Source organism: Podarcis cretensis (assembly GCF_951804945.1).
Source record: "Podarcis cretensis genome assembly, chromosome: 7".
Lineage (NCBI taxonomy): Eukaryota > Metazoa > Chordata > Lepidosauria > Squamata > Lacertidae > Podarcis > Podarcis cretensis.
In genome coordinates, this window is record NC_137176.1 from 15,355,003 (window position 1) to 15,378,100 (window position 23,098).

The 23,098-nt window shown below is 43.1% G+C and overlaps 1 protein-coding gene across 2 annotated transcripts in view; it reads left to right on the top strand.

The window, feature by feature from the left end:
- Positions 1-23,098, top strand: part of ANKH (ANKH inorganic pyrophosphate transport regulator) — a 129,092-nt gene that overhangs the window by 96,731 nt on the left and 9,263 nt on the right. For both annotated transcript variants that reach the window (XM_079985021.1, XM_079985022.1), the window contains exons 5-8: positions 1,291-1,461; positions 3,239-3,373; positions 7,850-7,942; positions 10,846-10,941. In XM_079985021.1, coding sequence (XP_079841147.1) covers positions 1,291-1,461; positions 3,239-3,373; positions 7,850-7,942; positions 10,846-10,941 — 495 coding nt within the window. The remainder of the gene's footprint in view (positions 1-1,290; positions 1,462-3,238; positions 3,374-7,849; positions 7,943-10,845; positions 10,942-23,098) is intronic.

Below are 23,098 nucleotides of genomic sequence, written 5' to 3' on the forward strand. Positions count from 1 at the left end.
TTGGCTTCAGCTTCATAGCTAAGTGAAGCTGTTTAGGCATATTTAAAAAACAGTAAGTTTGTCTGACACCTAATTTACCCAGGTGGTATAGAGGCTAGCATAGGGTCACCATATTTCAAAAAGTGAAAATCTGGGCACAAAAGATGTTGAACTGCAAAATCTCTAAAAAAATAAAATAAAATGAAGTTTTAAAATGATATTTTTTTTATGAAAACAGCCACAAAATTAACACTGCTGATATGAGCTGCCATCGGCTTTTAAACTGATTTCCTAAAATTCCACCCAGACACCATTTTCAAATCCCAGCTATATCTGGATGTATGGCAACTCTCGGCTAGGACTTAGGATACTCAGATTTGAATTAATCACATCTACCAATGTAAAATTTAATCACATCTACCACATCTACAAATCACATCTATCATTGTTTAGTATTGCTATAGGAATCCTTTCCCAAATATGAATCACGTCTGTTTTAGCATAGTTAGCATTGTGTGTGTACCACATCTCTCATGCTTTTTTGAAGGTGACCTCTCAGAGGTCGAAGTTATTTTCCCACCTCATTGTTACTAGGCGATACCCAAGTCCTACTCGAAGTAGACCCGTTGAGTTCATTGATTTCATTGGGCCTGCTCTAAGTATGACTTTGTTGAATATCGCCCCTGTCGTTCCTAATGGTATAAATGCATTTATATTTAGCTTTTTGCTATTGGAGTTCTCTGCATTTGTCATTTGATTGTGTAGTATTTTTTAAGTGATGCATGCTACTAGATGAGATGTATTATATACTTCGTTGGAACATATAGTTCAAGGCCACTTCTGAATTCCATTCATTTTCTCCCTCATACTGCATATAATACAGTCTTATTATAGATACCCTTTATCTCTATATTTCTTTTAAAAAATAATAATCTAGGGCCTTCTAGCCATACCCATAGCCCTTGATGAATAAGCTCCTAACATCTAAAGAAAATGCTATCGTCTTCATAGCCTCCTCTCAAATTAATGAAATCGTTGGCTTCTTCAGACAAGTTTAATGGGGGGGGGGACTGACTCAGAAGCTTCTCTTACATATTTATAATAGAAAATCAAAATAAGTAGTTTCTTGAAATTAGAGGACCGGAGAATTTCCAGAATTGAACATGCATTTCCAGCAAAGACCTCTGAATAATAATTAAGAATTGCATTATGTTCTGAACACTATGACTGTGTCCAAAACTATTTAGTTTTCACATCAGAATTCAGAATCTTGTTTTCATAACCGGTCTTTCTTTCCCTTTCTCTTGACAGGTTGTTTTCGTAGCCATTTTGCTCCACAGTCATTTGGAGTGCAGAGAGCCCCTCCTGATCCCTATCTTGTCGTTGTACATGGGAGCCCTTGTCCGATGTACCACCTTATGCCTGGGCTACTACAGAAACATACATGATATTATTCCGGACAGTAGCGGGCCAGAGATGGGGGTATGTTTTGATGCATTTGTTGATCTTGATATATGATTACGTCCAGTACACCAGGATTGCAAAACAGAACCTAAAAACCACTGGCCCTGTTTACTTTAAACTACTTGCTCATCTGCCCGCATATACTTGTATCATGTGCAAGACCCGAACTGAAAAACAACGCTCTCCATTTGCTAGACAACTGGGGGAAGCTTTTGAAAGTGATTGTTAATTGCTAATTGTTAATTGGCAGTTTAATTGCTGCTTAACAGGCTTACAATGCACCCCGCTAAGGGGTTGCTAAGGTTATAAACTTCATTTATAAACGAGTACCGACACCTCCTTTTATACCCAAAAAACACACTGCCTATTATTATTATTATTATTATTATTATTATTATTATTATTATAATATTTGTGCTAAGGGTAACCTCCACCACAATGCTATACTCATTACTTGGCAGCAATTAATTGCCAGTTTAACTTACTTCTCCTACATCCTTTATATATGGAAGCTGTGACGATGCCCTGATATTGTATACAAAATATATTTGTATTTATGTTGCTGCCTTGTCTCTGATGATTGCAATCCTTGTGCCATAGCCTCTCTCTTGGCCATTTCTTGTAACCACAGTATTTTCTTCAGTGTAGTGAAGTTCAGTACTGGATTTAGAAAAAAACACACCACCACATTTCTTTCTGTGCTGTTATTTTAAGATGTCAGCATGATTAGCATAGAGCCAAGGAAATACACAGATAGTTGCAGAACCATTTCTGAGTCGCTCAAAGCCACATACCTTTAAGAATGCTTCCTTGCAGGAGTGTATATCAGAATGGATTTAAAAACATTAAAAAATATGGCACTTCTTAAATCCATAGTGGCAGATAGTACCTTCGTTAGGTGCCAGAACACTTTTTCTCATGAAGAAAGCCCAGTGCTGCAATAATCCAAATCACATAGTCTAAAATCTATATCTATAAAATCTACCGTATTTTTCGCTCTGTAAGACGCACCAGACCACAAGACGCACCTAGTTTTTGCAGGAGGAAAACAAGAAAAAAAATATTCTGAATCTCAGAAGCCAGAACAGCAAGAGGGATCGCTGCGCAGCGAAAGCAGCAATCCCTCTTGCTGTTCTGGCTTCTGTGATAGCTGCACAGCCTGCATTCGCTCCATAAGACGCACACACATTTCCCCTTACTTCTTAGGAGAGAAAAAGTAAGCCTTCTAGAGCAAAAAAGACGGTATATCTTCTTTTTAACTTACTGGCTGGTGATATATGCATGCTTATGTGTTTCCTTGCTCTTCTTTCTGCTTGCACATACCATAGCCAACATTTGGCAAGGAGATACTTTAGCTATTCTGTTGATTGCATCTCCATCATTCTGCCCGGACACTGAGGTCCAGCGCCGAGGGCCTTCTGGCGGTTCCCTTGCTGCGAGAAGCCAAGTTACAGGGAACCATGCAGAGGGCCTTCTCAGTAGTGGCACCTGCCCTGTGGAACGCCCTCCCACCAGATGTCAAAGAGAACAACAACTACCAGACTTTTAGAAGACATAAAGGCAGCCCTGTTTAGGGAAGCTTTTAATGTTTAATAGGTTATTGTATTTTAGTGTTTTGTTGGAAGCCGCCCAGAGTGGCTGGGGAAACCCAGCCAGATGGGCGGGGTATAAATAATAAATAATAAATAAATTATTATTATTATTATTATTATTATTATTATTATTATTATTATTATTATTGCTGCGTTCAGGTGCTGTCATTCACAAGGACTGTATTTTCTCATTTTACCCGCAGGGAGATGCTACAATAAAAAAGATGCTCAGTTTCTGGTGGCCTTTGGCATTAATTTTGGCTACTCAGAGAATCAGCCGGCCAATCGTCAACCTCTTTGTATCCCGAGATCTGGGTGGCAGCTCTGCAGCTACAGAGGTAGGAGTCCTTGTTTTCCCTGTATTTATTCAGAAAAGTAGAGGGCCCAGTTCCCTCTCCAGCTGTCTCTGTTTTCCTGGTTCTTTAGGAATTCATTCTGCTGTTGTTAAATGTCAAACTTCCCCAGGGTATTAAAGAAACCTGCAGACTTTTACGTGAAGTTTTTTTCCTAAGTCTGAGCAACTTTCCCGACCACTTCTGAAACTATAGCATTTTCTTTCACCACTGTCATGACTTAAGGGCCAAACTAGCTGCTACATGGACTTCTATATTATTTTTCCTCAGCATTTTTGCTTTTAGAAACATAAGCAGCCTCAGCCAACTGCCGTCCTGAGGGGAGGAAGTGAAAGTGGGTGGCGGCTGCTCAACCCTTCCCCCTCCAGACATTTTTCACCTAACAAAATACACGGACCCCATATCTCTTTCCCCATGGATAGAAAAAAAGGAAATCTCATTCGTCTGTCCTGCCCACTACTGCCATTTGAGTCTGATTTTATTATTATTATTTTAAAACATGAAGGAAGAGAGAAACAGAGTTCTGTTCATATTTGCTTTGGCCATTAGCCGAGCATTACTCTTTCCCCCCGGTTTCTCAGATCTTCAACAGAGTATTTGGTAACTCAGAAAGCAAAACAAAGACACTCATTTAGAGTCTGATTCTTCGCTGACTCATCTCTTGTGTGAGCAACGTTATTGGGCGAGATTCAGAGAACTGTGAGTGGTGTTGCACTTACGGAACTGTCGTCTTCTGCTTCCTGCCGCATCACCCAATGCCATCTGTGTTGCTGGTTCTAAGGGTATAGTGACGTTCGGGAAAGACATATTTCAAAATATGGTGGACTGTCAGTGGAGGGAAAAGGCATACTCTCCTCTAGCGCAAGTGTAAGTGCATTTCGGCTTGTGGAAGGAACATTTAGATGTAATACCTGGCCAAAAATGTTAAAAAACCCTCCTCCCCAAATTCTGAGACCTCTCTGTATGCATACCTTAAACCACTGGAGCTGCATCAATATGGCAAGATCCCATGGGCATAAATGGGAATAGCACAACTACATGGGCTGGGTTAATTGCACAGGACTCTTTTATGAAAATCAAAAGTCCCTGAAGGTGTTAATTCTGCAGGCAAGTCAATATTATTGGTCCCTCCCACATGGCCAATCTGTGAGCAAGGCGCCTGTATCGTAGTGACTCTTTTATACTGCATATAGTAATTTTAGGCACTTTACAAACAAACAAACGAATGAATATAATCGTACCATATTTCAGTGGCTCACATATTGCAGAGTGTATATGCAGGGGAGGGGATAAGATTTTACCAGATATTGCCCAGATGTTTGGAAACCTATCATTGCAGCCTGTATGAGCTAGAAAGATTTTTTTTAAAAACGAAACTCAGATTCTTAGTATATTTCCCCTCACTTCTAAATTCCACACACTAGCAGAATCACTGAATATGCACCACCCTTATTATAGGATTATATTCCTGACAACTTAATAAACATTAAGGTGATGGTCTTTTTATGTATATTTCTTCTTGTGATTTAAAGTAGAATAAGAGGAAGTATATAGAATTGTATCGTGTAGTTGAACTTCAGAGCTCAAGCACCTGGAAATACTTAACTGCACATTTCCCGGTTCCTGCCCGAAATGTTTGTGCAATTAATATTTTAAGCATACCACTTTAACGTGGTTTCAGTTGCTAAGTGCAAAGAATGCATTCACTCAAAAGCAAATACTTCTCATATTATCTATCAGCTGATAGCTGACTTCATTAGTGCCTATTGTCCGTTTGTTCTTTTCGCTTCCGTTTCTGAAAGCATCACTACTGAAAGAGAAAGCGCTGGCAGTGCCAACAATCGGATAAGCCTGGCAGCGCACAAGCTGAGTGCACTGCAAATTTCTGTACATGGCGCTGCCAGTAGCCCTTGATTTTGGCAGGAGGAGAAAAGAAGGAACTCTATGAAAAATAATGAGTTTGCATGTTTTACTTTGTTCCTCGATTTTTTGGTCAGGTGCTGCATTTGGCTTAGATTTGGCCAAGTACAGATGTACCGTATTTTTTGCTCTATAAGACTCACTTTTCCCCTCCTAAAAAAGTAAGGGGAAATGTGTGTGCATCTTATGGAGCGAATGCAGGCTGCGCAGCTATCCCAGAAGCCAGAACAGCAAGAGGGATCGCTGCTTTCACTGCGCAGCGATCCCTCTTGTTATTCTGGCTTCTGATATGCAGAATATCTTTTTTCTTGTTTTCCTCCTCCAAAAACTAGGTGAGTCTTATGGTCTGGTGCGTCTTATAGAGCGAAAAATACGGTAATCTTCTAACCATGGTTCTAAAATGGGAAATATGTCATAAGCTCGTTCTCCCTGAGCATAATTCTGTGCAAATCTCCCTCACTTTTCGATGCTAGCCACTGTTCAGTGTTCGCTCTGCAACAGTATTTGTGCTATGAACCATAATTCATAAATATGGTTTGTCTCCTAGTGCCAACACGGCTATCTTTTGAGCAGCAGGCAAAACTCTTTTCTATTTTCTCAAGCTTTTAAGTTCTGGGCATTTAAAAATAATTCTTTATTTATTGAATTATAAAAAAAACAGGAGCATAACAACACATACAATTAGGGAGAACTCATCAAAGAATAATTGTTTTCAGTGTCACATTACAAAACCTCTCATCTAATATTAACAGTGCAACAACATCAATAGAGGAGTGTGTTTTTTAAATAAATCACAGGGATGAGGTCCCAGTTTCATGCTCTGCTTATAGGCAAAGACCTTTGCAGATCATTTGCAGTAGCATAAGCAATAAACTCCCACATAACGGGGTAGTAATGGGCTGGGTCTTCAGATCCTTTTGAGACTTCTAAATTGTGTGTTCCTTTCTCAGATGCCGCCAAACTCCAGACATTATTATACCGCAAACGCAATTGCAAATCAATTAGATTTTGTTGTTTATCTCTACTAAGCACAATGCAAGTGCTCTTTTTGCTTGTTCTTATGTAACCATGTGGGACGCGGGTGGCGCTGTGGTCTAAACCACTGAACCTTAGGCTTGCCGATCAGAAGGTCGGCGGTTTGAATCCCCGCGACGGGGTGAGCTCCCATCGCTCAGTCCCAGCTCCTGCCAACCTAGCAGTTCGAAAGCATGTCAAAGTGCAAGTAGATAAATAGGTACCGCTCCGGCGGGAAGGTAAACGACATTTCTGTGCGCTGTTCTGGTGTCAGTGTTCAGTTGCGCCAGAAACGGCTTAGTCATGCTAGCCACATGATCCGGAAAAACTGCGGACAAACGCCGGCTCCTTCGGCCTATAAAGCGAGATGAGCGCCGCAACCCCAGAGTCGTTCATAACTGTATTTAACTTTCAGGGGTCTCTTTACCTTTACCTTTAAGCAAACAGGCATGGGGCAGTGTGGCCATACCGCTAGGCTGTGCCCCCTCATATTCAAGACCATTATCACTTTTAGAGCATAGCTGTCAACTTTTCCCTTTTTTAAAGGGAAATTCCCTTATGCTGAATAGGATTCCTCGCAAGGAAAGGGAAATGTTGACAGCTGTGTTTTAGAGTTTGAGGACAGGGTTGAAGCAGGGGCAGAACTGCTTCATATTTGGGAATGCTTCCTCTGCGCTTCTCAGGCTTAACTGCCTAGCACCCCTTATTGGATGAGATTGCTTCTTCCTGCTTCAGAACCTCATCCTCAAATTCGTGGAGGACTTTAAACTCAGGGATAGTGATGTGACAGAGGGGGCGGAGCTAACAGCGCTCTCTCCCCACCCTTTCTCGCATATTTAACTCACCCACAGCCACACCCACCCCTCACATCTGAACAGGGCTCTACTTGCTTTTGTTTTTAATTGTGTGTTTTCATTTCTGTGACACAGTTGTGTAAACCGCTTGGAACGAGCTTCAATGAAGGGTGGTATAGAAGTGTTTTAAACAAACAAATAGCTTTAACCGGGCTTTCCAAGTCATTTAAATGATGCTGGTTGCAAACTTTGGTTTGAAGCTAACCATGGTTAACCAAGTAATCTTGTTGAAAACAGAGCTGAGCTAAAAATTGTCTTAAATTGTTTCCCTCCTTTTCTGGTTTTAGGATTAATATCTACATATAATACTGAGGAGAGCTCAGCCTATTCCTTTTTTAAAAAAAACAAAAAAACAAACCCCTCTCTATTAACATTTTTTCACATACAAAGGAAATGCTTTATATTTCATTCAGTCTTAAGATGGCATACCAAGACCATTATTATTTTATCATGGAAAGGGAACAATGAACAAAGAAGAAACAAGAGAAAGAGTGTGTTCATAAGCTAGTGTTTTTGTCTCTTCTGTGCAGGAACCATTTTCTTGCTTGACCATCTAAAATGTTACTGGTGTAACTCATAGGATAATGTGAATCTTGAGCGAGAGGCAACCCTTACGAGTTTTTCCAAGGATTTGACCTGTAATGTTCTCTCTTCCCCCCCTCTTCTGCCATAGGCGGTGGCAATTCTGACAGCTACATATCCAGTAGGGCACATGCCATATGGCTGGTTGACAGAAATTCGAGCTGTTTATCCTGCTTTTGACAAGGTGAGCTTGTTTTCTTTGATGAGAGCAAACCCTTCGCTTCTCTTTCAGATGCATCCTTGCCATGTGTCAGTTTTATAAGCGTGTGAAGCGTATAGAAAATGAGTCAGATTTCTAGATTCTAGGAAACTTCAAGGTAGTTTTGTTGTTGCTGTTGTGCTGTGCAATGGTACACTTCTTCGATTCTATAAAATACTGTTGATGAGTTCACCCATCTGTCTATCTGTAAGTTTGGCATAGCCATCTCTTGGGCCTGTTGGATTTCTGTAATGGCCAGGAGATGAGGTCCTCCAGCTGGCTTCTTTATGCAGGAGAATTATCACAGGGAACTGCTTGCCATTGGGAGTTGGAAAGCACAGTTCAGGGGGCAGCCCCATGCTGGAAGCAGTGTGCAACTCCAAACTGATGCGACTTGCATGTGTCGGTGCAGGATGTAGGGCAGTGCAGGCTGAGCTGAGGTGGTGCAAAATTCAGAAGATCCATTTGGGGGCACCAAATTTTGGCCTTGCATGAGGCACCAAAAGATTACCTGGATGTGAAAGCCCCTGGATGTGTGCTCTGAAAGTGGGGACGCAGGTGGCGCTGTGGTCTAAATCACTGAGCCTCTTAGGCTTGCCGATCAGAAGGTTGGCGGTTCAAATCCATGCAATGGAGTGAGCTCCCATTGCTCTGTCCCAGTTCCTGCAAACCTAGAAGTTCAAAAGCACGCCAGTGCAAGTAGATGAATAGGTACCGCTCCGGTGGGAAGGTAAACAGTGTTTCTGTGCGCTCTCATTTCCGTCCCAGTATTCTGTTGCGCTGGCCACATGACCCAGAAAGCTGTCGGTGGACAAATGCCAGCTCCCTCGGCCTGAAAGCGAGATGAGTACCGCAACCCCATAGCCGCCTTTGACTGGACCTAACCGTCCAGGGGGTCCTTTACTTTTACCTTTACTGTGCTCCGAAAGTACAGCTCCAGAAGCTTCTGATAATTGTGGGGCATTTCAGGACACACACCCAGTTTATGCCAGGAACCCACCACCCCTCCAGAATTGAATTTTAGCATGGCCAGTTCCCTTTGCTAATTAAGAATATGCCCCAGGATCTTCTTTGATGTCATCAGGAGTACCAGTGTCCCATGTGCATGGGAAGCCCAAAAAACATTGAACTAGTCTCAACCTGGCAGATGTTTGGATGAAGAACAGGTTGGAGGGTGGTCCTTCAACTCCTCGCTCTCCAGCTCCAAGCTGTTTCCTTCATCCTTAACGGCCTGATTGGCATGCATCTCTCCCTGCCTCCCTACCCCCAGTATGTCCCTGAATGCTCATACTTCCACTTACCTAAGCCAACCATGAGCAATTGAGATTCCCCTGTTGTGTTCCTTGGACATCAGCAAGGAACATGCCCTTGATTGCTTCAAGGTCAGAAAGCCAACTTTCAATAGTTTCTCACAGGGCCCAGAGCATACATTTAAAGCAAAGGGTTCACATATCCCTGCAAAGGGTCCTGGGAGCTATAGTTAGATAAGGGCGCTGAGAAGATTATTTTGGGAAAACAATGTGCTTTTCAACGTATGCTGTGTATGCAGCCTTTATATACCCATTGGTCCCTCTTTTTCCCTAATCTACGAGACTCATTGTTTGGATGAAAAGAACGAGGAAGCGGTGAGTAAGGAAGATTTCAGTAGCACACTTGAAATTTCTTACTCCTTCTATGCCTTTTAGCTGTAGTTCTTCATTGACAGATCCTGTTGAAGATTCCACGACTTTAGCTACATTCTGCTTTTTGCTGTTTACGGAAACTACATCTGCACATGTAGATTGAGGGTGGGCTCTGGGGAGGGAGACGAGGTTTGATGTTTGCATAGCGATACGTGGAATCTCTGTGCAGGACAGAACATTGAATCCCTTAATTTGTGTACAGATCATTAGAGTGAAAAGGAACCAGGTGTTCGGGGGCTGTTTCTGTAGGTTGCTTCCTTTGCTAATTGGGGGTGTAATGACTCAGGAGCTGCCACAGTGATTTGGATCAGCTTGTACCAAGCTGTATTCCTGGAGCAATATATTTATTTAAACAGAAAAGGAAAAAGGAAAAACAAGCTTGCAGTGTGATCAGCATCTGCAGTAGCATCTTCCTGCTTCAGACCACAAGGATTGCTTGTTTAAACTCCCGTTAAGAGCTAGGAAGTTCAAATTTTGGACAAACAGGGCAGGTTAATGAACTCTGAGCCAATCTGCACTGTGGTTGTTGACATGGAAATATATCCTGCCGTCCCTTGTAAAAATCCTGTTTCGAAGCTGCGCCCATTTGACCACGACCAACCAAACCACAAGTCTACTGGGTCTGTATTATTGTTTATGGCACTGCAAAAACCCAAGCTTGCACTTTAATATCTAAAATGCAAACCTCATTTGCTTGTTGCTTGCCAAATGCCTGTGATGCAGCCCACAGCTGAAATCCAGAGACCTGCATGTGTGTAGGTTCCTCAGTGTGGACTATGGCAAATGCAAACATATAAGATGCCTTTCGTTTCAATTCCCAGTAATTGTAGAGCTCTGCCAGTACCTACAGAGCAGCATCACTGGATTATGGCTGGTATCTGCAATAATCAGAATTTCAGCCAGGTTTTTCCTCCTCTTCATGCTATAAACACAATAGCATTTGGGGACCACGTTATTCATTCTGTAAGCAAAAGCCAGCTAATGAGATGCTCCTAGTTTATTGCCTAGGAAAGCTGATGCTCCAGGAAACCAGTTGTTTTCTACGATTCACACCACAAGCCTCTGCATGCTTGTACAGAAGTAAACCCCACTGAAATCAATAGAGCTTAGCCGCATGAAAGTGGGTTTCAGATTGCAGCTTCATTGCTGCTTTTTGCCGCTTGTCTAGAAGGCTAATGCCTGTTTTTCTCTCCCTTTTCACCCTAGAATAACCCCAGCAATAAATTGGTGAATACCAGCAGCACTGTCACAGCAACGCATATCAAGAAGTTCACCTTTGTCTGCATGGCCCTGTCTTTAACGGTAAGGCATCAATCATCGCATGACTGTTCCTTTTGATTTATGTATTAATGCTTTTTTTATCCCACTCTCATACCCAAGAGCTCAGAGCGGCACACACTGTCTTCTTTCCCTCCACCCCTCCGTTTTGCCCTCACAACAAACCTGTGAGGTAGGCAAGGCTGGTTCATAGCTTTAGCAGGATTTGAACCCAGGTCCCTCCTGATCCAACATCCTAACCATTGTATCACCCTGGCTGAAGTGAAATGAAATATTGCGCTTTGAAGCACGGGCACCAAGCTTTGGGTTCATCACCTTGTGGTGCTGAAACTGGCCTTTCACTGGGGAAAATAGCAAAATATTCATTTCCACCTGTGTGTGTGAGATAGAAATTGTGTGTGCACCTGGTGTTAAGTATAACGTAGAGGCTAAGTGTGAACTATGAGCAACAAAGCTCATATTTCACCTCAAGCCTGCGCTCACTGAGTAGCCTTTGGCATGCCATCATTTGCCTGCCATAGCCTCCTCTGCTGTGTGGAAACAGTAATGCTGACCCGCCTTTAAAGAGCGGTTGTAAAGATTACAGAGATCATCTGTGCAATGCACTTTGAGCACTGAAAAGCACTTACAAACTCCTGAATATTATTGCGAGCGCTCGCAAACCATAGGGATTGCTTTGTCCCGGGTCTGGAGTAAGTCACCTCCTTAAAAGCAAAGGGTTTAATGTGTGGACAGGAGCGGTACTATAGTTCGGTTTTCGTGCTGGCAGCCGCCGCACATTCTTTGCTCTCCCGGCGCTAGAAAAAGTGGTTGCGTCTCCACCCCCATCATTCTGCCCGGATGCTGAGGTCCAGCGCCGAGGGCCTTCTGGCAGTTCCCTCATTGCGAGAAGCAAAGCTACAGGGAACCAGGCAGAGGGCCTTCTCGGTAGTGGCGCCCACCCTGTGGAACGCCCTTCCAGCAGATGTCAAAGCGATAAACAACTACCTGACATTCAGAAGACATCTTAAGGCAGCCCTGTTCAGGGAAGTTTTTAACGTGTGATTTTACTGTATTTTTGGTTTTTATGGAAGCCGCCCAGAGTGGCTGGGAAGGCCCAGCCAGATGGGCGGGATATAAATAATAAATTATTATTATTATTATTATTGCGTAAGAACTTGCAGCGACGGAGCTGAATCACTTGACGATTATCTGCTGACTTGGTCTGGTTCATTACTCATCTCCCTATTTGTTCTTGCTCACTGCGAAGTCACCTGACTGTGTTTGGAGAGGTGAGAGCATATTTTCTGGGTAGCAGCGAGGGAGCTGGACATGCCTGGAAGAAACCAGTACAGATAGAAACAGCTCCTCTTTGAAAGCCTGGTTTTGGTTGTGGTGGCAATTTTCCTGCCCAGAGAGAGGAATTTCCTGCAACAAGATGCAGAGGCTTTGCCTGCTGGCTGTTGACTGCTTATGTCCTGCTGCGGGCTTCCCATAGTCATCTGGTTGGCCCCTCTAGGAAACAACTTGCTGTCCTTCGTAGGACTGTGGTCCATAATGTGTAGCACACAAAACAAGGGTTGGGTGGAGGAGTGCCTCTCCCCATATGAACCTACCTGGACCCCACAATCACCATCTGAGGCCCTTCTTCATGTGCCTCCTCCACAAGAAGTCTGGAGGGTGGCAACACGAGAAGGGCCTTTTCTGCAGTGGCTCCCCATTTGTGGAATGCTCTCGCCTAGCACTTTCATTATACAGCTTTAGGCGCCAGGAGAAAACATTCCTCCTCAACCAGGCCTTTGGCTGATCAACATCTATATCCATTTAAATGTGCTTGGGGGTGTTGTTGTTCCATTTTTGCCTTCTCTTCTTGTTTTTATTATGCCTTTTGTGTTTTTATCTTGTATTTTCATGCTGTGACCCGCCCTGAGATCTTTGGATGAAGAGCAGTATACAGATTTTAAAAATAAGAAATAAATTCCTGGGCAGTGGCTATGTCTGCATTTCTCCCTGCCCTCTCATGCCACCAGTGCCGGATTTACATATAAGCTAAACAAGCTATAGCTAAGGGCCCCACTCTCTTGGGGGCCCCCAAAAAAATTAAAGGGAGAAACAACAACTGGATGTACATTTCCAAAATAGAAGATTAAAAAACCAATAAAATAAAACCTACAAACCAATAAAATAAAACCTACATACAGTTAGAGCTTAATAATTATTTCACTATTAAGATACTTCTTAATTGTATTTCAGTTCAACAATTACTTTGATAAAATACATATTTTGTTAGATGCAAATGGCTTTAGATACCTATTAGGTCCATAAATTACCATATAGCATATATTCAACACAAAAAAACAGCAACAATTTGGACAGCTGGACATATACAGGGCCCCATTACCTTCAGTAGCTTAGGTAAAGGTAAAGGGACCCCTGACCATTAGGTCCAGTCGTGACCGACTCTGGGGTTGCGATGCTCATCTCGCTTTATTGGCCGAGGGAGCCGGCGTACAGCTTCCGGGTCATGTGGCCAGCATGACTAAGCCGCTTCTGGCGAACCAGAGCAGCGCACGGAAATGCCGTTTACCTTCCTGCTGGAGCGGTACCTATTTATCTGCTTGCACTTTGACGTGCTTTCGAACTGCTAGGTTGGCAGGAGCAGGGACCGAGCAATGGGAGCTCACCCCGTCACGGGGATTCGAACCGCCGACCTTCTGATCAGCAAGTCCTAGGCTCTGTGGTTTAACCCACAGCGCCACCTGCGTCCCTTCAGTAGCTTAGGGCCTCATAAAACCTAAATCCGGCCCTGCATGCCACCACAAATCTTGACTGGGAGGTGGAGCATTTAGCAATCATGTGAAGAAACTTGCCATAGCACTCCTAATAGTGAACTCTGTTGGAGTGTTCTGACAGGATTGTAACCAGTAAGAAAAGTTTGGAGAGGGGGCAAGCATTGACGTGCTCAGGAGGACTCCAAGGTTTGCAAAAAGCACATTATAAACAACAACCCCCTAAGCAGAAACAGTCAAATGAGGACTCAGCATGCTTAGTCTCTATGGGGAGAGAGAACACTAGAATGCCCTTGTTGCGTTTCATATAGCTTACAAAATATCCTGTTAGCGGGGGGTGTAATTGACTGGCTAACTGGAACTTTGAATATCAGTCATGAGCGTTTGACACCTTTCACTGTCACTGCAAAGGCTGAATGATTTATAAAAATGAAAACAAATTTTAGAAGTCCCTTGCAAAGAGGGGTTCATCTTGAAACACGGACTCCATTGCCCGAAACAGCACAGGGGGGAAGTAGGTAACTTTCCAAACTCTCAGCTGGTCACTCCAAAATACTGAAGAAAATCTGTGCCAATTACTCCAAAATTGAGATTGTGAGAGGGCGGTTTGACTGGGGACCAAGACTATAGTGTGCTGCCCTGGCTTGGACTGAAATAAACAGTGCTGTGAAAAGCAGAGCTTGGGAAATGTAAGCATTCGGTTCAGCTCCATCAATTCATCAAGTTTCCCAGGAGAGGTAAAGATGGGGTTCTTAGCACTTCTGCAGTACTGAAGCCATAATTAGCGATATTGCTTCGCTCTAAGAAGTCAAGGCATTCACATATGTCTTATGAGAAGGGTTTCTTACGCAAGGAGTTTCATTTCAGGGCTGTAAAGACCTCAAGCAGATAAGGAACAACTGTCGAGACTTAAGGATGAGTGAAGGGCCCATCTAATTAATCAGATTAATGAGACTCTTGATTAAGAACAAGCACCAACTTATCCTGAGCAAACTGTTTTTCTTCCAGAAGCCAGGCTGAACCATAGTAGTTCAAATCAAGGAAGAAGATTAATGGCGCTGAAAAGGGTTCAGACGATGTCTTTAAATAAGAGATTTGAGTTATACTGCCACACTCTTAGACCAATTACATCATCTAAACAAGCAAGTATTTATAGTGAGGATTCACTACTTAAATCACTCCGAGGGCCCCTTTTTTCATATTTATCAACTGTTGCAAAAGGAAAAGAAAAATCAGTAGGGATAGATTTAAAGACATGCTAAACTCTCAAGCTGAAATTGCTGGAACTTAAAACTGCTTAACTCAGGGTCGTATCCTGAAATTTGTTTTTCAGTGGTAGAGCACATGCATAAGACCTTGGGTTTAATTTCCAGCATCTTCAGGAATTGATCTATTCAGAGCCCTTGGGAATTTGAATGCTGGTTGCTTGCAGGGAGGAAGCAGGAGGAGAGAGAATCTTCTGGTCTGTAAATAAGGATAGCTAACCTTGATTCATTGTTCTAAATGCTAGGACTCTCAGAATAAATGCTGCCTTTGCCACCTAAGTGTCGGCACACTCAAACACACATAAACATCCTGCTTCTGTTGCTTCTAACCACCAGAGGAGCAGATTTCTCCCACACTGAGCAATCTAGCTTCCAGACATGGTTAGTCACATAATTCATATATTTAATAAGAAATCAATATCTTCTAATATTTAAGGGATGAAGACAGTGAAATTCTGGTATACATAATAATATATCTCCCACCAATTTTTTAAAACATTATAGTTCTTTTAAAATACGATGACGGTTATTATTTTTAAATAATGATTTTTTATTAAATTTTCTGTTTTACAATTTCAGATAAACATACTTAAGATACCAATGACTTCCCTTCTTCTCTTTCCATCACTCATTTTACATATCTCTGCATATTTTACAAAAACTATACCAATCAGTTTTCCATTATTACATCCACTAGGACTTATTTGCACTGTTGAATTTATCTTAACGCTGCCAGCGTTTTCAAAAACATTGGAGTTCATATGTCTGTTCTGATTGTTTTATTGTAGTGTGGCCCACCCATTTGCAGGGTGTGGTAAGCCAGAGTATGGTTTATTAACCTGCTGGCTCCTGGAGAAGAGCTCTCTTCCTCTCTGGGCTTTTTTTGTTTGTTAGCATGGCAGCTAAGCCAAGGTTTGACTTAGCAGTATCCAAACCCAGGAACCCTGTAACCACAGGACAAACCTTGGCTATAGAACATGGTTAAGGAGGAGAGATCACCATCCCAGGTTCATATGGTATGTCTTGCCTTAGCTTACCATGCTGCGCTAAACCTAAGAAGCAAAGCAGCTGTACTTCCATGGGACCCTTGGCTTAGTGTGACATGCAAACATGTCCAACAGGCGCAATTCAAGCACATTCAACCCCTTTTAGGAGATGGGAGGGAGGACAGCTTCCTTGACTGCATTCGAGTGCAAACCAGCATTTTTGTTAAAGAGGAATGGGGTGGCGCTGTGGTCTAAACTACTGAGCCTCTTGGGCTTGTTGATCAGAAGGTTGGCGGTTGGAATCCCTGCCACAGGGTGAGCTCCCGTTGCTCTGTCCCAACCAAGCAGTTCGAAAGCATACCAGTGCAAGTAGATCAATAGGTACCGCTGCGGCGGGAAGGTAAATGGCGTTTCCGTGCGCTCTCGTTTCCATCACGGTGTCCCGTTGCGCCAGAGCGGTTTAGTCATGCTGACCTCATGACGCAGAAATAATAATAATAATAATAATAATAATAATAATAATTAATTTATTATTATTATTATTTGTACCCCGCCCATCTGGCTGGGTTTTCCCAGCCATTCTGGGCAGCTTCCAACAAAAATTAAAAATACATTAAAATGTCACACATTAAAAACATAACCTGAAACTGTTCTTAACCTGAAGCACCACTAATGGGGCCTCCTGCTGCCGCCGCGCTGCCGGAACACAATTTCTGTTCTCATCCTGAAGCAAAGTTCTTAACCCGATGTATTATTTCTGCATTAGCGGAGTCTGTAACCTGAAGCATCTGTAACCTGAAGCGTATGTAACCCGAGGTACCACTGTATTGCAGAGGGTTAATCAGTACAGTGGTACTTTGGGTTACATACGCTTCAGGTTACAGACGCTTTAGGTTACAGACTCCGCTAACCCAGAAATAATACCTCAGGTTAAGAACTTTGCTTCAGGGTGTGAAGAGAAATCGTGCTCCAGCAGTGCAGCGGCAGCAGGAGGCCCCATTAGCTAAAGTGGTGCTTCAGGTTAAGAACAGTTTCAGGTTAAGAACGGACCTCTGGAACGAATTAAGTACTTAACCCGAGGTACCACTGTATTTACTTCACTGGGTTCGTCTGACTGGCCATGTAGTTGTGCACCCTTTGCCAGTTTCAACTACTGTTCTAATAGAATTTGCTTAAAGCTGCAGGGGGAAAGTGGCATTGTGTACGCAGGTTAATTCGGTCTTCATTTGCATTTCTCCTGCCCTGCATTTTCTGCAGATGCAGCCTGGAGCGCAAGTTGCCCGTTTTGTTGCTGAGTAAACCGAATACAAAGAGCAGCCCATTAAGGGGCAAATGAAGTTCTGCATCATTATTAGAATGCTGATGTTCTATAAAAGACACATAGACCCATTTCCTCTTGCTTCTCATTCCTACTGACATCTAAACAAAGGGGGGGGGGAGGAAAGCAGTTGGGTAGTAAGGGGTTTCTCCCTCCCTCCTGGATGTGGGATAAAGAGGAAAAGCACAGATTTGTATTGGGGTGGAGAAGGGAGACACTAGAAGGGGATATGTGCAAAGGCCTTTTGCAAATAAATAGTTGGACCCTCCCCCCCGGGGTTTCTACTACTGCATCTGTCAAAGATGAGGAGTCAAGCTGTGGTTTTGCCTCAGCTCCTTCATCCACAAGGATCATGGCTTTGGATCATGGCTACTGAGAGCCACAAACAGTGCTCTAGGAAGCTGGTGGGTTTTAAAAAAAGATAACTTAGGGCAGTGAGGGTGAACCTTTTAGAGACCCAGTGCCCAAACTGCAACCCAAAACCCACTTATTTATCGCAAAGTGACAACACGGCAACTTCACCCGTACTGTATATCTCATTTTTTCTGTGTGTCTCATGTTTCTTCTTTAGGACTGCTGTTGTAATAAATAATCCTTCATGAAAGTTTCTGCATTCCATCTATTCATTCATTCATTCATTCATTCATTGAATTTGCACACCACCCTTCATGTCCAGGTCTCAGGACAGTTCACAGCATAAAAATACAAGGTGAAAAACACAAAACACAGAATGAAAGCAAGAACAAACCAATAACCCTCCTCCCTTCCAATACTTATTCCGCATGTAAACATCTACATTCACAAGATAAAAGGGTAAACACAAACCACATGACCCGAAAAGGGTCAGCCTTCCGCCTGCCAAGAATTAAGCACCTGTTTCTTGCAAAATGCAACCTGCACAAGCATGTTTACATGCACCCCTATCAGTCCCAAAGGAAGTCCTGTTGAGCCACCCCTCAGATACTCTTTATGATGAGAAACAACCCTCCAGAGAGGACGCCCATCCCTCACACCCCAGTGTCACCCACCATGTCGCTCTTAATTCCCTCACCTACACCTCGCCCCCTTTGAGTCCTTACCCAGCTTCCCTCCTCCTTATTTTGCATACCCTTGCTCGGGAGTAAACCCCACCAACTTCGGGGGTGCTTCCCATCATGTCACTCTTAATTCCCTGGCCTACACCTCATCCCCTTGCCTGGATTCCCTCCTCCTTATTCTGCACACCCTTACTCGGGAGTAAACCCCACCGACCTCGGAGACGCTTCCTTCCCGAGAAAGCGCGGGAGGTTTCAAACGCCCCCGTGTGCAAATTCCCATGCGAGATCACCTCCATCTTGGATTTCCTATCTTTTTTTTTAACTCAAGTCGCCTCCCTTTGGGGAGGCCGCTGCTTCTACGATGTCCCCATCTCCTAACCCTAACCCAGCCCTCCTCTCCTCCTCACTCCTCCCCTACCCCCGGCATAGAAGCTACGCCACCAGGGCTTCAAGCTTTGGACGCGCATGTGAGATTTCCTCCTCCCACCTCCAGCACGGTGGGGCAACTGTGCGCATGCCCACAGAGAGGGCTCTGAGTGCCGTTTCTGGCACAGTGCCATAGGTTCGCCACCACTGACTTAGGGGGAAAGGTCTGTAGGTCAGTGGCAGACATCTCAATCTGCATGCATATGGGAGCAGTTTCAATCCCCACCACCTCTAGGTAATATAATAATAATAATAATAATAATAATAATAATAATAATAATAATTATTATTATTATTATTATTATTATTATTATTTATTATTTATACCCCGCCTATCTGGCTGAGTTTCCCCAGCCACTCTGGGCGGCTCCCAATCAAGTGTTCAGACCCCTGGGCTCTCACTTGTGGGGTGCCTCAGGGTTCCGTCCTCTCCCCCCATGCTTTTTAATATCTATATGAAGCCGCTGGGAGAGATCATCAGGGGGTTTGGGCTGGGTATTCATCAGTATGCAGATGATACCCAGCTCTACCTCTCGTTTAAATCAGAACCAGTGAAAGCGGTGAAGGTCCTGTGTGAGTGCCTGGAGGCGGTTGGAGGGTGGATGGCGGCTAACAGATTGATGTTGAATCCTGACAAGACAGAAGTACTGTTTTGGGGGGACAGGGGGCGGGCGGGTGTGGGGGATTCCCTGGTCCTGAATGGGGTAACTGTGCCCCTGAAGGACCAGGTGCGTAGCCTGGGAGTCATTTTGGACTCACAGCTGTCCATAGAGGCACAGGTTAATACTGTGTCCAGGGCGGCCATCTACCAGCTTCATCTGGTACGCAGGCTGAGACCCTATCTGCCTGCGGACTGTCTTGCCAGAGTGGTGCATGCTCTAGTTATGTCCTGCTTGGACTACTGCAATTCGCTCTACGTGGGGCTACCTTTGAAGGTGACCAGGAAAATGCAATTAACCCAGAATGCGGCAGCTAGACTGGTAGGCTAGGTAGCCATTCTACCTCAAATCCTGAATTGTCGCTGCACATAATACTGAGCTAGATAAGCCAGTGGGTTGCCCCTGTAACAGCTGGCTTCCTATGTTCCTTCCTCATTCTGATCCTGAAGAGCTCTTATTAGAAAGAAACAGGACCGGGCAGAACAATATCTGCTGGAGATCTTTGTGACGCTCCATTTGATCTAGGTGTACACATTGGCACGGCAGGTTTGTGTGCCGGACAGTTTGCCCCTGAGCTTCTGCACCTCTTAGCATCTCCAGGTGTTCCCAGTTCTGCATATTCCGTTCTTTGTTCATGAAAGTGCCGGGTGTGTTTTTATATCCCATTAGGTTCACTCTTTGGAGATGGAAGCAAGTTGATCAGCCCTGTCTTGTCCTGTCCCCCTGCCTTTTTGAAGCTGAACGAATTAATGAGTGCTTTATTGAAAAAGGCTCAGAGGGAAAAGTTTAATCCCTCTCTTTGTACCGGATTCAATTCAAGGACCTGCGTGGCTATTATATTTCTGAATGTGGCTTTTAATACAGCATGGATAACATGTTTGGCCCTCAATCTCTGAACCAGAAAGTGGAGGGCGTGTTTGAGGCAAACTACCTTTTAAGTCCTCTTCTGCCAGGCAATTGACCCATCTGGAAGATGTCCACAATCCCATTTGTTTCTGCCAACTCCCAAATGTTCCTAAACTCTCTGCTTTAGAGTTTTATGACCAATTCTCCTGAGTTTGCTTGCTATAAAAGGAGCTGCAGTTAAACTGTGCGAAATACTTCTTTTTAGGTATTCTAACAGCATTTTTTAAAATTATTGCCTGTGTTTAGAATAAACTTGCAAATACAGGAGAGAGTGTATATTCTCCTTCATTTTGCATGCATAATGCAATGAGGAAAGTTATCCATTGTGCTTATATGAGGAAGGAACAAGGGACCACTTTGAGAGCTGTGTTTGTACGGAAGAGAGTAGCTGACATTTTTATCCCATGCAAGAAGTTGGCAGCTATTTAAATCTAATTTACCAAATCATGTTGAAATAATTTAGATATAAATCTTTGCTGGGCGTGTGAGCCCTTGAAACAAGTTTAAATTCACTGAGGGTTTGTCATTCCCAAACACATTCAGTTGGTAAATGAGAAGAATACAATACGTTACAAAAAGAGGGGGGAATGTTCCCTTTAGGGATGCAAATGGATCTCTTTATGTATTCATGCAGGGAATACTGCCTTCATAAGAAAACCAACTTGTCTTGTCAGGGCAAGCAATCCTTTCTTAATTCTCACAATAATATACTAATCTTTAAATTCAAGTGTGACATTGCTTCCCCGGCACCCAAATCCAATCTTGTAAATGTCTTCTCTTCAACCATGAAAGCAGATAAATCACTTCCAAGAACCAAGAGCAGTAAAACAGAAAAAGAAAAAAAGAGAGCTTTTACAAAGCCTCGAACTTACTTTAATCCTGCATAGCTATGTAAATTTTCACCGTAATAAAATTGTTGCCATTTCAAAAGAAGGTTTTAATTAGAAAATGATGTGCTTGAGTCGCACATCTCTATTTTCAAAAGCAAGGTCACCTTTAAGGTCTCGAGTTACCTGTCCCAATAAGAAGAAAAAAAGTACACTAACTTCACTGAAATTGCGAGATAATGATGGCTGTGGCAGAGAAGGGAAAGCCAGCCAGATGGGCGGGGTATAAATAATAAATTATGATGATTTATGGATATTCCTTCTGTTAAGTTGTGGGTGAACATATCAGACAACACAGTGATTCTTCAAACCGCTCTTGTTTATTCAGAGGCCAGAACAGAACTGAGCTGAAGGGCTCAGTTAGCCTGCTTATATAGAGCTCCAGTACAACGTTACTGTAGCAACTTTCTAAAACAATCCAATCACTGAACGTCACTTTCGACCCTTCATTTGCATGACTATCTACAGTATCCCCCTGCTGGCCCAGGGTGAGAACTTCAGTGCATAACACCTTCGTTGTGTAAAGTGGCTAAGAACAGGCAAATCTACCATATTGGCCTGAATATAAACTGCACCCGAATATAAGCCGCACGTTTAAAATTGGTAGGGGGAAGAGAAAAAATATCTGAATACAGTGGACGCTTGGGTTGCGAACGTGATCCATGCAAGATGCACGTTTGTAACTTGCAGCGGCGTGTCTGCGCACGTGTGGGTTGCAATTTGGCGCTTCTGTGCATGCACGACTGCTGAAACCTGGAAGTAACCCGTTCTGGTACTTCCGGGTTTCGGCGGTCCATAACCCCAAAAAAACACAACCTGAAGTGGCTGTAACCCAAGGTATGACTATATAAGCCGCTCCGTTCCTTGCTACTCCTGGCTACATGGGGGGTGGTGGAGGGGACTATGCGTGGGGTGGGTGCCTCTTTGTCGCGCTCCTGGCGCTGTTTGCCCCACGCTCCTGGCTGCATACCATAAGGTCGTGAATATAAGCCACACTTTTCAAGGTCAGAATTGGGGGGGAGGGTAGAGTGATGCTTATATTCAGGCCAGTACAGTATATGGGCAGAACTGACTTCTGTGGTTGGGAAGAGCTGTAACCAATGGTAAGAGCAGAAGATCCCATATCCTGGTGTCTCCAGTTGGGGCTGGAAAGGCGCCTCTGCTTGAAACTGCGGAGAGTAGTGCCGGTCAGCGTAGCAGGCACTACTGAACTAGATACACCAATGGTCTGACTCAGTATAAGGCCTGGTGAATAGAATCTTGGACTGAAATCCCCTCTTAGTTTTCAGGCTCACTGTGTGACCTTGGACTGGCATCTCTCAGACTTAATTTGCTTTAGAGGTCTGGTGTAGTCTTCCTGAGAGTGGATAAAAATCAATGATTTATTTTAAAATAATAATAATAATCAGTTGTCTTTTAATTTAAATCGGATTTTTTTAATTTAAATCAGATTTGTAAAGTAAAATACTTTTGGAGGAAAAATCTTTCTAGTTTTCTATTTAAGTTATGTTATGTTATAGTCCAAAGGCTATTCATCAGGAAATAAGGATTTAAGTTTTTCATGTGTGCTAAAATTCAGGGTTTTTTTTAAAAAAAATCGTTTATCCCCATCAGTTAACAAACATGGGTACATATGCTATAATGTTATTGTTTCAGTTAAATAAATTGTTTAAATTGTTATTAAGGAAATGATTGTTTTTCTCCTTCCAATAAAGTATAGCAGAAAAGTTGCCCAAACATAAACTGTTATTAAACCTCACAATAATTTCACAATTGTCTGTCAATGTATTTCTAATAGTATAACCAAATCAGTAATTTTTGATATAACTGTAAAAACCACACTGAAAATTTATTATTCCAAAAACGAAACCTTCATCTGGTTGTAAAAATTAAGGTTATACCAGCAGGAATGAGTCTTTCTGTTTAAAA